At 36.8% G+C, this 12,698-nt stretch overlaps 1 protein-coding gene across 1 annotated transcript; it reads right to left on the minus strand.

The window, feature by feature from the left end:
* Positions 1 to 4,168: 4,168 nt before the first annotated feature.
* Positions 4,169 to 6,803, minus strand: LOC140243432 (uncharacterized). Its single transcript, XM_072323111.1, has 2 exons — positions 6,624 to 6,803; positions 4,169 to 5,683 (listed from the first exon to the last, which is right to left on the minus strand). The coding sequence occupies exons 1-2, from the start codon at positions 6,801 to 6,803 to the stop codon at positions 4,169 to 4,171; spliced, it is 1,695 nt and encodes a 564-aa protein (XP_072179212.1).
* Positions 6,804 to 12,698: the final 5,895 nt, after the last annotated feature.

The raw sequence follows: 12,698 nt of genomic DNA on the forward strand, positions 1-12,698 counted from the left end.
TATGATATGTCAAGTTATTCAACATGAATGCTGGATGCAACATATTTTTATTCATATTCCTATATACAGTGTATAATAAAAGAGCACTTGTACCTTACCTCTTTCAAAAGTCAAGAGAAATAATACGTCAGTAACAAATCGATTAATTGTGTCACTTTGTACATTTAACGATAAAACGACACGAACAAGAAATAGTGGTTGAGATGAGTTTACCATGGCTGACGCATGTATAAAACGTATCAAACCACACGATTCAATATCATAATACAGTGTGACATTACGATGTGATCTCATGCATTACTATTCAAAATAGGAGTATAACACCTGAAAAGGACAGTTGTTGTTGTTGGTTTTTTTCTACTTTTTTACATTTAATCAAAATCATAAAGAATCACACTATTTGCAGATGATTTGCATGATCAACAGAACAAAGTCACTGAACATAAAAAGAGAAGTTAGCAGAGAAAAACTGAATAAAAAAGTGAGATCGAAAAAAAAAGCAGAACATTTAGTTACAAATCAGATATTGTTCAAGACTAGCCCTTTAAGTGTATTAGGACCATTTAGGGACGAGAAAATAGGTGACGGTATATCAGCGGTAAGGCAAATTCTTCGGAAGGGTAACAAAATAAGCCAACAGGATTGTTCGATCCTACAGAATCACAAGATTGCAATGTAGAGAGAAAACTTCAATTTCCTTTCAAAAGAAGGGGCATTATATGCACACAAAAAAGATGTTTCTCATAAGTCAAGAATTCCAATAGGTTGGGTAGTATAATCATATGTGCTCTTGGCAAGAATCGTTCGTTAAAGTGGACAATTAAATTCATAGGAACATCGAGTGAGGTGTTCATGGAATGAATTTTTTTTATTTAGATAGGAACATAGAATCGAAGAAGGACGGAAGTGAGCTGTCGTTGTACATGCTTATTAAGTGCCCTATAAATTAGATAAAAACAAAATTTTAATTTTGTAAAAGCTTTTTAGATTTTGATTTGCTGTGCTATGCAAAACACCAATCAATGAAAGAACATAATATTTCTGGTTTATATGATTTATATATATATATATTTCCAAATAGTATTTTCCTTCCTCATTGTTCATTATATACATTCAAAGTCTTTCATCACACTGCACATGACCTCACTCTCTCATGTGCGCTTTCGCCGTTCTAGCACTTTATCGAGACTATGAGAAGCTACAATATATTATGTTGAGGCTCCTCCAAAGTCCGGGAATGTCTTTTCGTTGCAACATGTAGGTGGCTGTCATTTCATCCAACACAGACAATACGGGTAAAGACGAAAGCAAATTTTGGCAATGGCAAAAATATGGCCGACAGATCGACACTGCGAGAGGCATATCACGGAGATCGATGAAAGCACCGTCCGGTGCGCGTACATTCATTTTAAAAATACTATATAGGATATGACAAGTTCAGTGTATAAAACTATTTATAAATAGCGTTAAGTACAATGTCATTGTATAAATTAATTGCAATCACTTTATACGGAGAGGGTGTCTTCAGCGCTTTCCTTACGAGTTTGTGGATATACATTAGACTGATGGAGAGAGGAAGCTTAAACGAAATCATTATATTCATGATGTAAACTGTTTCAAATTACGTATATCACCTCGAAATCATGGCTTACCAGCAGACCTTGGCAAGAGCAAACAAAAGTTTCACTTTCGACGTCATCTATGATATACCAGTAACATGACGTGACATCATATTAATTCATTAATCTTTAAAGGGCGTGGTGCGAAAGTACATGTATTCCGGAAAGCATATTTCTTATCGTCACAAAAAAGAAAAAATCAGGAAAATGTAACATCATGTATAATGTATTGCATGACAATGCCATCTGATGAATCAAACGCGAATCAGATGAGACTGCAATAACACTAGTGTTCTCATCAGAGATCCTGCACCTTTTACGAAAATAAATTCCATAACTTTTGCATGACTTTTCAATGTACATATTTAGAAATCCGGGACCCTTTTGTTCAACGGAAACTTCATGAAAACCTTCATGGATAGTGCTAAATCAATGAAAAACCTACTAGATAAGTAGTGTCCATGTAAAGGGTCGGTGTATAGTACCACCTCAACACTGTCTGTAGTAAACAAGTTTGTCCGATTCTATTTGATGAAATTTTTCCTTGAAAACTAAATTACATTGAAAAATCAGAAGATAAAAAAGGCAAATAATATACAAATTCACAAATTTACCATCAGCTTCCCATGACATATAATTCTGCATTTTCCATGACTTTTCCAGGCCTGGAAGAATATTTTCATAATTCCACGATTTTTCCAGGTATTCCATGACCGTAGGAACCCTATCTCATGATCCGAGCTCTGGGGATCCGAGGTACCACTGTGACAGATGCAATTATAGGCAGTCATGTAGCATAGAAATCATTGTACAATGTAGTTTGCTTATTTACAGTGATATATAGTTAGCCCTATCAATAAAACAAAATCACTAACAACCTTCATTACACATTTTTGAGAGAACAAAATATAGAAGATATCTTTCCGATTTGAATCCACTATAAATGCTGTTACATTTTCGAATCGCCTTCCTATGCACGCAATGATGAATCATGCTGTGATACATCATAGCGTAAAATTATGAAACTGTGCAGTTAAAACAAAACTGTCGCAACATCGTTTCTAGTCCAAAATATAATTTCATGTTCAGAAATATATATATGTATTTTTTTTTCTGTTGTCACGATACCTCTTGTTTTCGTCATCGTGTTGTTTTTCTATGATCAAAGCAACATGGATTCATACCACCAATAGACCGCTACATCATGTTCTTTCGGTTCAGGAATTTTTCCTTGAAGTTGAAAATTCGAGCGCTCCTTTGAGCATTTATAAAATCTATAAACCGACAATACACATTTCAGTTTGAATTTTCAGTGTTCTATAGTTTAAAGTAAGTCAGCGCAACTCGAATCTATCTTTTCGAATTTGTTTGATGTATCAAATATTCTCAATGAGACGGTTAAGTCCAAGGATTTTTTTTTTGCCTTTCTTAGCACATCTAAAAGCATCCGGTGTTTTATATTTACATCGCCATATAGGGATTTCACATGGTCCGCCCTCTAATCATTAAAGTATCATGCATCTCTGTCATAGCTTTGGTGAATTCCGTGTGTCTTTGTTGATCGCCAGAGCCTCGTAGAAACAAACGCTCAATTGGAAAAGCCTGCTTCAATATTTTGCTACATTGAATCAGCACAAAGAATGACTTAAGGCTAATCTACGTAAACATTTTTGATTGTTGTTATCACGTCTAATGCGTATTATACATTCATATCATGATAATCAAACAGGCTGTCAAATCATGGCAATTTTATGACGTCTTCTGGAAAACATTAATCCATAGAGACGATGGCGACGTGAGGAATTTAAATCACATACACGTAATGTGTCTTCTTCGATGAAAGTAGTACGCGAGGTTTCGTAATTTTACCCCGAATTTTTTCTTCTTTAACATTGTACATGGTCTCACATTAAGTTATTACTTGGCACCAACAACTGGAGATAATGGCTTCAATTTCAAATTTACTAACATGGCCGATGTTAACAATGATTTCATTTGGGGATTATTATATCTAGTATCTACTGAATCGAACAACGGTTGTCCACTTAAGCAATAGCATCTGAGCTAGCATTGGCCTATAATACGAACAAGAGAGAGTGAATGAAGTAGCCTATGCGTTTTGCATGTTTAACATGGCTGATGTCTTTCGGTATAGGCCTATATAGTTAACATCACATGCAGCTTTGTATCTAATGACTCATCGATCCATTATCGTAATTAGGATAATCATGACGTCTTGCTTTGTCCATGTTCCTATGTAGCAATAAAAATAAACCAAACAAACCAGTAGACGAAACTTCCTAACAATCAACCAAATTGCCAGAGTAGTGGTAAAATTTAACTCTGTTCACCGTTTCGTAGATCTTTCTACGGGCATGTAGAAACCGTTGCAGTTGGTTCATTCACAGTAATAATATATCGAGAGAAAAAATCAATCGAAAACCTTTAATTCCTGCGCTTATTGGAAAATAGAGTAGACAATACCGTTTCGATTTAACAGCACCACAGACAGATATCTGACACATCCTCATGTCATGAGGTAAAACACACTATATGTACAGGCGATCATCAAATAGGACAGGATGTAGACGTTGGTTTAGGATGTAATTAAGCATTAAACGTTCTTGTATCAACATCTCGAGATTCTCTGCTGTGATGGTTTTGCTATCGCCATCTTCATCATGTTCATGATCTTCTTGGATTTCTATAATCAAAGCTACACAGATTTGTAGCTCTTCACCCTGTTCCACGGGCTGAGTTAATTTCGTCTTGCAGTTGAGAATTTCTGTTGAAATTGTTCGAAATCCTCTTTTACGCCTACTGACCGACCCAATATTTTGTGACAATTCTGTGTGATGAAGCGTGGCAAAGACACTATTCTTGAAGTATCTGGGTGTTTGTTCTCGATGAGAAATTACGATAGCAGCATGATATTTCTGTGTAGCAGAAGGCAATTCTGAACTTAACTTTATTTCGATCTGATCTTCTGACACTGGGTCTTTTGTCACAAGCACTTCCATCTCGACATCCTTTCCTTGTTCGAAAATCTGTTTCTCTCCAACTACTTTCTTAACGCAAGGAGAAACACGAAAACACTTGTGCGAACCAGTTGTGATATAAACATTCCTATCGTTGGTAATGTGGAATCCTCTAATCTGTTCTTCGGAGCCATCGCTGTTTGGTGGACGGATATACAGCCTTGGACCTGAAAACTCATCAGGTAGTTCTTCGTGCGAGCCTTCGCGAAAGAGTGTCTGCAGCTGCCACACTTGTAAAGGTAAATCTGGAAGCTTTTCTGAGGCCCTCGAGAATACAGCTGTAGCCGTCACCTTCTTCAGTTGCAGGGCATTCATGAACTGAAATCGGATGCACTTGATGATCTCGACAAAGATGTCGTCGTCCTCGCATTGGGTGAGCCATGGCTCAATCTTCTCAAAGAGGGCGTACTCGCTCTCGACGATCAAGTCGGGTCCGCTGTCGAGTATGACTAGCATCGTCGCTGCGTCGATGTCGAGCAGCTGCTGACCTGAAAGCAAGTTGAAATTTGTCTGAAGGGATTGATGGCACAGCTTCATGATGTCCGGCATGTTGAATTCTTGAGATGTTGGCAGAAGCGAAACCATCGTCACCACGTCACTGTTGTCGATGAACTCATTACAGAGTCTATGAATTTCATGGATCATATATTTATCGGCGAGTCGGATCAGCGACAAGACGTTGTGACTGGTCAGGGTGACTGTGGCAGTGTACAGGAACTTCAGAAAATCCTCGAAAACTTGTGCGTCGGGGTATTCCTCTACCAGCACCTGTCGGATGACTTGTCCGGAAGCGTTGTCGCTACTTTCGTCACAGAGCTCATTGTTAGGTTGCCAGATGGGATCAGACAACATCGTTTTAAAGACGTCACTCCAGGCGCAGAGAACTAGACGATGCGCAAAGAAAGTGCGATCCCCTACGCAAAGAATCAGATCACTGTACTGTTCCTTGTCATAAAATGCTCCAAAAACAGTGTCTCCACCAGGATTCTCCTTTCGAGTTCCTTCCTGCAAATACTTGCGAGCAGCCTAAAAAGTATATAAATAGATTAACTGATTGACAATACTCGTTTTTCACTGACTTTATCATCAGGCCCTACAGAGTAAAACACAAAACAAGACTTTTCAACTTTGGTAACGTACAATAAAATTAACACATGATTTGCAGATATATTTTGTTTGTGTTTGTTTATTTGTTTGTTTGTTTGTTTTTTTGCAAACCCATCTCCTAATAGAACTTGCATTGTCATTGATTGTAAGCATTTTGACTCCAATGCTTACCCGGGATGACACCTCAAAGCACTTTGTATCCAGTGGAAAAGGCTCTTTATAGATATCAAGTATCAGTGTACCTCTTTTCCCTGGACAAGGTTTACTTGAAGAGCAAGAGAGACATTTATTAAACCATAGTGCTCACATCGGATTAGAGTTTAGCATTTACAAGACATACGCTAATAACAGCCCTGAAACATTTTTGTTTTTTCAGCTTTATGGAGTCTTGGCCAGAATTAATGGACGAGTTCGTTCCTTCCCTGTCTTCAATATTCCAAAAGCTGAACTTATAATACGAAGCAAGGAAAAATGATAAGAAACACTATGCTTGAAATAAGGATATGGATATTGTGTACAGATTATATTAGTATATATATATATATATATATATATATATATATATATATATATTGAAGAGTTTTGATGGCAAAACCGGCGCCATTTCTAAACATTCTAAAGTAAGTCCATCATCAGAGTAAAATAAAACATTTCTAGTGTTTCCTCACTGGTTACATGACAGCAATATTCTTGAAGTTATGACTAGAAATATTCAATATTTTCGCATCATTTTCCTCTGTTTTTGTATGCAGCTTTAATCGCAATTATCTCAAAGGGAGTTAACTCGTTTTCATATAACTAGTACAATGTCTTTATTGATCAATTACATGTATGCTTCTATCACGTGAAGAAGATGTACCTGAAACTTTTCAAGTTGTTTTTGGCGCCCATGGGAATCATCTTCGGCATTCCTTCCCGTGTCATGTGCCCATCCAACGTCGGATGAATAGTAATCGCCATCACTGTACCCATAATCGTCATCGTCCTCATCGTAGGAGTCGTAGTCGTCGTAATACCGGCAATCATCTGAATCGCTCATCTTAAGTTCTTGTTTTAGGTTGTGAAAAAAAAAGTCATGTGAGACTTTTGTAGTATATTCAGATAAGTTGCGATTAGAATGATATTCAAATGTATCACAAGGAATAATATAATGGTTTAGCAATATATACTCCATCTCTACTTTCCCTTAGTGTCGTAGCCAGGATTTAATCTTCGGGGGAGGGGGTGAGGGAGGCTGCAAAGTAGCGAAGCGACCGTGCCCGAGCGAGCGGAGAAGGGGGAGGGGAGGGAGGGTGTGGGTGCGGAGAAGGGGGAGGGAGGGGGTGTCCCCCTCCCACAATGAGAACTTTTTGCATTTCGATATGGTTAATGGAGCACTTTGGTGCATGTTTTGGCATGTTTTGGCATTTTTTTCTATCGACTTATCGACCCTGGTTTAAGTATGGTAGCAGTATTTTGATGTAGATTATTTCAACAATAATATTCCTATACAAAGATATAATTTATTATTTGAATAAATTTGTTCTCGCTGAGAATATCATGAAATTCAACGATCTGACGCACACTTTTGGTACATGTGCATATCTGGAAATTTATCAATCAGAAAAGTGAAGTAAATCTGTGGAGGGAAACAAAGCAGGAGATGGATGTGGGAGCATAGGGGTATTAAAAGGCCAGAATTTTACGTTAGAAATAGGACGACCTTGTTTCATATAAATGAATTTCACGAAAATATTTTAATTTTTTTTTTCATACATAGTATGATGTTAACGTGTCTTACGTCAATATTCCTATATAGGTGTCGATCGTAACAGGGTAAATTTGCTAGTCGTCATATAAACTGTTATCTGAAGAAAGTATGGCGAATTTATATGAACAAAATCCTCCCTATTCATGACCACTATTGCGTTCATTTTTCATAAATTATTCAACCTGCAGGTTACGTCGTTTAACCTAAATACACGTGTATGACATGTATTGGCTCAAAAGTCACGTTTATTCCACTTTATTATTGATCATGCTTTTCCAAATTTTATGTTTGGTTTGGTTTGGTTTTATTCCCGTCATAAAAAGGCGTACAAATGAAATAACTTTACAATTAGAATAGAGTTTACAGAAATGCAATGTCATACAAACATATACAAAAAAATGATATCATTAAACAATAACAGTATGGGTTTACAAACAGAGAACCTAAACAATTATAACAAAGACAAAGTAATAAATGAGATAGAGGAAAACGGCTGGAAAACCCATATTTAGCGACACTGTTGTAGAGTTACTGGTCTTCCATGCTGGGGACCAGAAGAAGAGGAAGAAGAAGAAGAAGAAGAAGAAAGAAGAAGAGAGAGAGAAAAAAATGTTTCATCAATATTCGGGCTGAGAAACATTTGATACCACATTGCATTTTAACTGGTATTAACTGGTTACAGTTGAATCCATTTCACCCAGCTGGTGTATGTGCCGGTTTGTTCAACTGGTTTCAAATGGAAGTTACTGAGTCGCATTGTGGACCATTTCATTCTGGTTGAAACCAATGGAATAAACTGACAAGTTGTAGAATATACCATTTAATTCCAAGTGAAACAAGCGAAATAGATATAAAGACCCGCAATAATTGCGAAAGTATCTCTTATCGAATAATATGTACATATTCATTATGTGACCCTGCATCACGAAACCAACAGAAAGTCGCCAGACATGGATTTTCAGTTAAGGGCAGATTCTGAAAGAGAAAACTCTAAGCTTTAAAATGTATAATTCAAAAAATATATACTTTAATTCAAACGGACTCTCCAGACCTACGTAGATAATGGAAAGAAAGCACAAACTCTGAAAAACTTTGAACTGAGAAACGAAGTTCCAAGTACAAGGTCTACTCAAGCGTTTAATCTTTGTCAAACCGTGTATCAACACATTCCGTCTTTAATTAATGCCAACTTTCATACTAGCGGTTGATAGCATTATCCTTTCAAAATTTAATCGTATTGAGTTGAAAGTGAAGAGTGTGCAAAGGATTTTCAAGAAATAAAAAGGGGCCTCTGAGACATTACCTGATCTCACTGCTCTACAAAACAAGGTTGGAGGAAAACTGCTGAAAACACATTGTTCCATTCATTTCATGATCCCAAACTTAGGAATAATGTAGAAGAACAGCTCTTTCAAAAAACATGAAACTCAAGATTGACTTGGTTGACCTATTTCACCCTTTTTGAGTCCTCACTGAAAATCAAATGGTGCGACTTGTTGTTGGTTTTGTGATACATGGTCACATGATAATACTGCTTCTGTTAATATTGCAAATAGCCTGCACACACTATATAAATACATATTTTTTGTCTTTTTTTTTTACCAACAATGTTCTTTTAACTTTACCACTTTAAAATCATGGTATAGATGTGAAAAAAAAAATGCCAGGTAAGCAATTGAAATAATCTTGGCCTCTGAAACCAAAAAGAGAAATCACTATATAAAGCCAATATACAAATACTGGGTGGCGGAGGGGATCTACAGGGTGGTGAAGCAGCGGGAGATTCATTTGTTTTAATGTGTATACAACATGTGATTAATTTTCAGAGATTTCAAGAATTACTATACTACGTTTCCTTTTTTTTTTCAGCCAAAACGTATTTTATCCGTTTTTAAACCAAATAAAAGAGACAGCTTTGGTTTCAGGTCCCCCCCCCCCCCCGCAGCTGTTCAGCGGTCATTAAAGGCATTATGTACCATTTTTGCAGATGAAACAAAAACTCAGCTTCATTTCTTCAAAATAAGCCTAAAATGTGAGCGAGGGATAGAAACAACCAATGTAAAAATGATCATCAGTATAATAATCAATGTTAAAGTATTGTTACTATGCAACATGTGAACAACCTAGCTATAATAAAACCATTTTTAGAATAGACCATCTACTGTAGTTATGGATAATATGAAAAAAATAGTGATATATCCTTATTTTTTAGGATTTATTTTGAATTTCTATATGGTAGGATATCTTGTGATATAACTGAACTACGCATATGCATCAGAATAATAATGTGATAACTCAAACATTTCTTTTTTACTTTAATCACTGTTCAATGGTAAATACCTTTATGAATATTCCCTGTGATAATCGCTGTTAGGATTTTCCTATACACTGAGCCTAAAAGGACAAACATTCAAAACATGTTAAATCAGAGGTACAGCTGTATCAACAGAATTGTTCTTTACAGTAGCGTCATCACACGTAGTTTACACCGTTCAGTGTTAATCTAATTGGTGACTGAAAGGGAGAAAATCGCAATACACGGGATCATCAAACGGCATGCACTAGACCTATACGATAAAGGCACGCGAAAAGTTGTCGGATGTACACTATTATAGAGTGTAGATTCAAACGCCAGATTTTTGTCAAGAGGCGATAATTTGACGATGTAATCAATAATACATGTACCTCACTTACCAACTCTGGTGCTTTGAATCTTCACAGACTGATATCATTAACTTTGAATCAGTGAGAAAACGAGAACCAGCAACACGTGAATATCCCGATTTTTTATCAGGGCGTCTGCACGCAAAGACAATCACAATAATGCAGTTCATGTGTAAGTAGACCTATATTACAATGGCGTCGAAGTGTGATATGGACGCGATAATGGAGCTCGGAGGGCGTCTTCGCATTTCTCCGTCTGCGGCTCCCCGTCTAGTGGGGAATTCCCATAGACCTGTATAAATATAGCTCTATGGGAATTCCACTACAACCAAAGCCAAACAGCAATACAAGGTCGATTTGCATGTATGTGTATGGATAACATTGATTGTGTGTGGGTGCGTTTGTGGGAGGGTTGCTGTACGACACAACCGTAAACTTGTTCGACCGCATCCCCTCCCCCATCTAAGTTTCCCTTCTATCAAGACATCTATTTTGTTTTTGTTTGTTTGTTTGTTTGTTTTTTTTGGCTTGTTTTATTATTGATCCATGTTCCACGTTTTACAATAAACCATAAACATATCAATAGATTAGAAGAGATAACAAAAGTGTGAATAGTCGAATACAACAAATAAAAAAAATATATATCTTGGTTAATTGCAATGCAGATATATACGGATCATATTCTGATGTAGGATTCAAATAGAGATAGATGATGGAAAATATTACACTAAGTTGATAAGAAATTTTTAAATGATATACGAAACAAGTAAATAAAAAATACAGTATAGGCTTAAAGATATCTATTCTGAATTGTATAATGAATGTTTACCAGAAATTAACATGATAAAAGTAAAGAATAGAGAACAATACTGACACATGGCATACCTAAAACTTCTCACAATCACGACAATAATTATTTTTTTAAATGATTAAAATTTCACCCTCACCGCCAAGCTCCATGGCCTCTCGGCCCACAGACAATCCTTCTTGTCCTTAAATTGTTCTTAAAGTTCTTGTCCTCCTGGTCACTGAGGACGGTATCCGAGTCTGAAGGTTGTTCCCTGCATGGGAGAAGGATTTGGAGGGTTCTGGGCTTACCTGGCTGGGGCTTCAGCTCCATTGCTCTTAATCTTGCCTGTCAAAGCACTCTTTTTTTTTTCGCCGACATGCATGCAATAAAGTGTCATCCAAAGTAACATACATGTAATTTTAGAACAATCGATTTTTTTTTGGTATTTCTGTCTTTATTGAAAACTATAACATTTGCCATTAAACAAAGTAAATATCACACCTGTGAAAGTATAATGCTCAATGGAGCATAAATGAACACACAACCAAGACAGTACAATACAATACAATACAATGCAATACAACACAACACAACAAAATGTCTCCCTGCATATGCAGTGGAGTCCCACCATAACAAGAGCCATGGAAATAAATTACGTTCTATAAAATAATAATTACATGTATTGAAATCACATTATAACAGGGAAAAGCATTCACAATAATTTGAGATAATGGTCGGGTTCCACTTTTGAAAAAAAAGAATCAAATACAGATTTGTCGACTAAGGTAAGCTCCCCACCAATCTCTCTAACATAGTAACAAGGGCAAATGCCCCATCATTCACTCCAAAAACACTATTAAAACGACTCTGCCTATAGGTGAGGCTCAACTGCATATTATCCATGTCTGCACAAAATCAGAATAAAGTAACATTCCTTTACTGATTAATCACCCTGGTACATAAACGTAGGGAGAAGAAGAATCAAACTATTATATAAATGAAAGTGTCCATTCTTTTAAATGAGGGCCCAATTTACCCCTTTTCTTACTTATTTTATATTCATTTTTTTTTTGTTTCAAAGGATAGAAAATTTGAATCTACCTACTGAAATTTGCAACTAGAACAATCTATGTTGAGCGTCGATGAGCTACGACTGTTGTGATGAGGCGAAGGGCGGAGCTTGGCATATCTCTATATAGGCGCAAACTGAATGTTGATACACGTATTGCAGACGTTTTTCAGCCGTTTCGTTCGTTACTCACACCTAAGTAGACGTCTATTTAGTCGTTAAAAATATATGTTTTTTAATCTATACCGTTCGTGGCCCAAAATGTTGAATTTCCCGCCGTCTAACACCGTTTGCAGTAAATATTTCGTTTCCAAAACTGTGTGTGTGTGTGTTGGGGGGGGGGGGGAGACCCACTTCCGGGTTTCATTTCATCAGCTAAGAAGCACAAAAAAAAAAAAAAACCTTCCCCCACCCCCCCCCCCCCTCCCGTTCCGCCGGCTCTGTAACAATGACTGTCCACTCCAGTGATAAGACAACATGAACAACAAAGAGTCATTGAGATAACGTCTCATTAGTTAACATCACATGCTCGTATTATTATGCATCAAACGCCTCAACGATTCAATAGCATGACTATAGACTTATAGTAATTAGTCAAGCCTGGCAAATTAGGTGATTCTTTCAAGCCAAAATTGAAGGCAATGGCTATGTAATGCTTGAG

The sequence above is a fragment of the Diadema setosum genome, chromosome 20, assembly GCF_964275005.1.
Source record: "Diadema setosum chromosome 20, eeDiaSeto1, whole genome shotgun sequence".
Taxonomy (NCBI): Eukaryota; Metazoa; Echinodermata; class Echinoidea; order Diadematoida; family Diadematidae; genus Diadema; species Diadema setosum.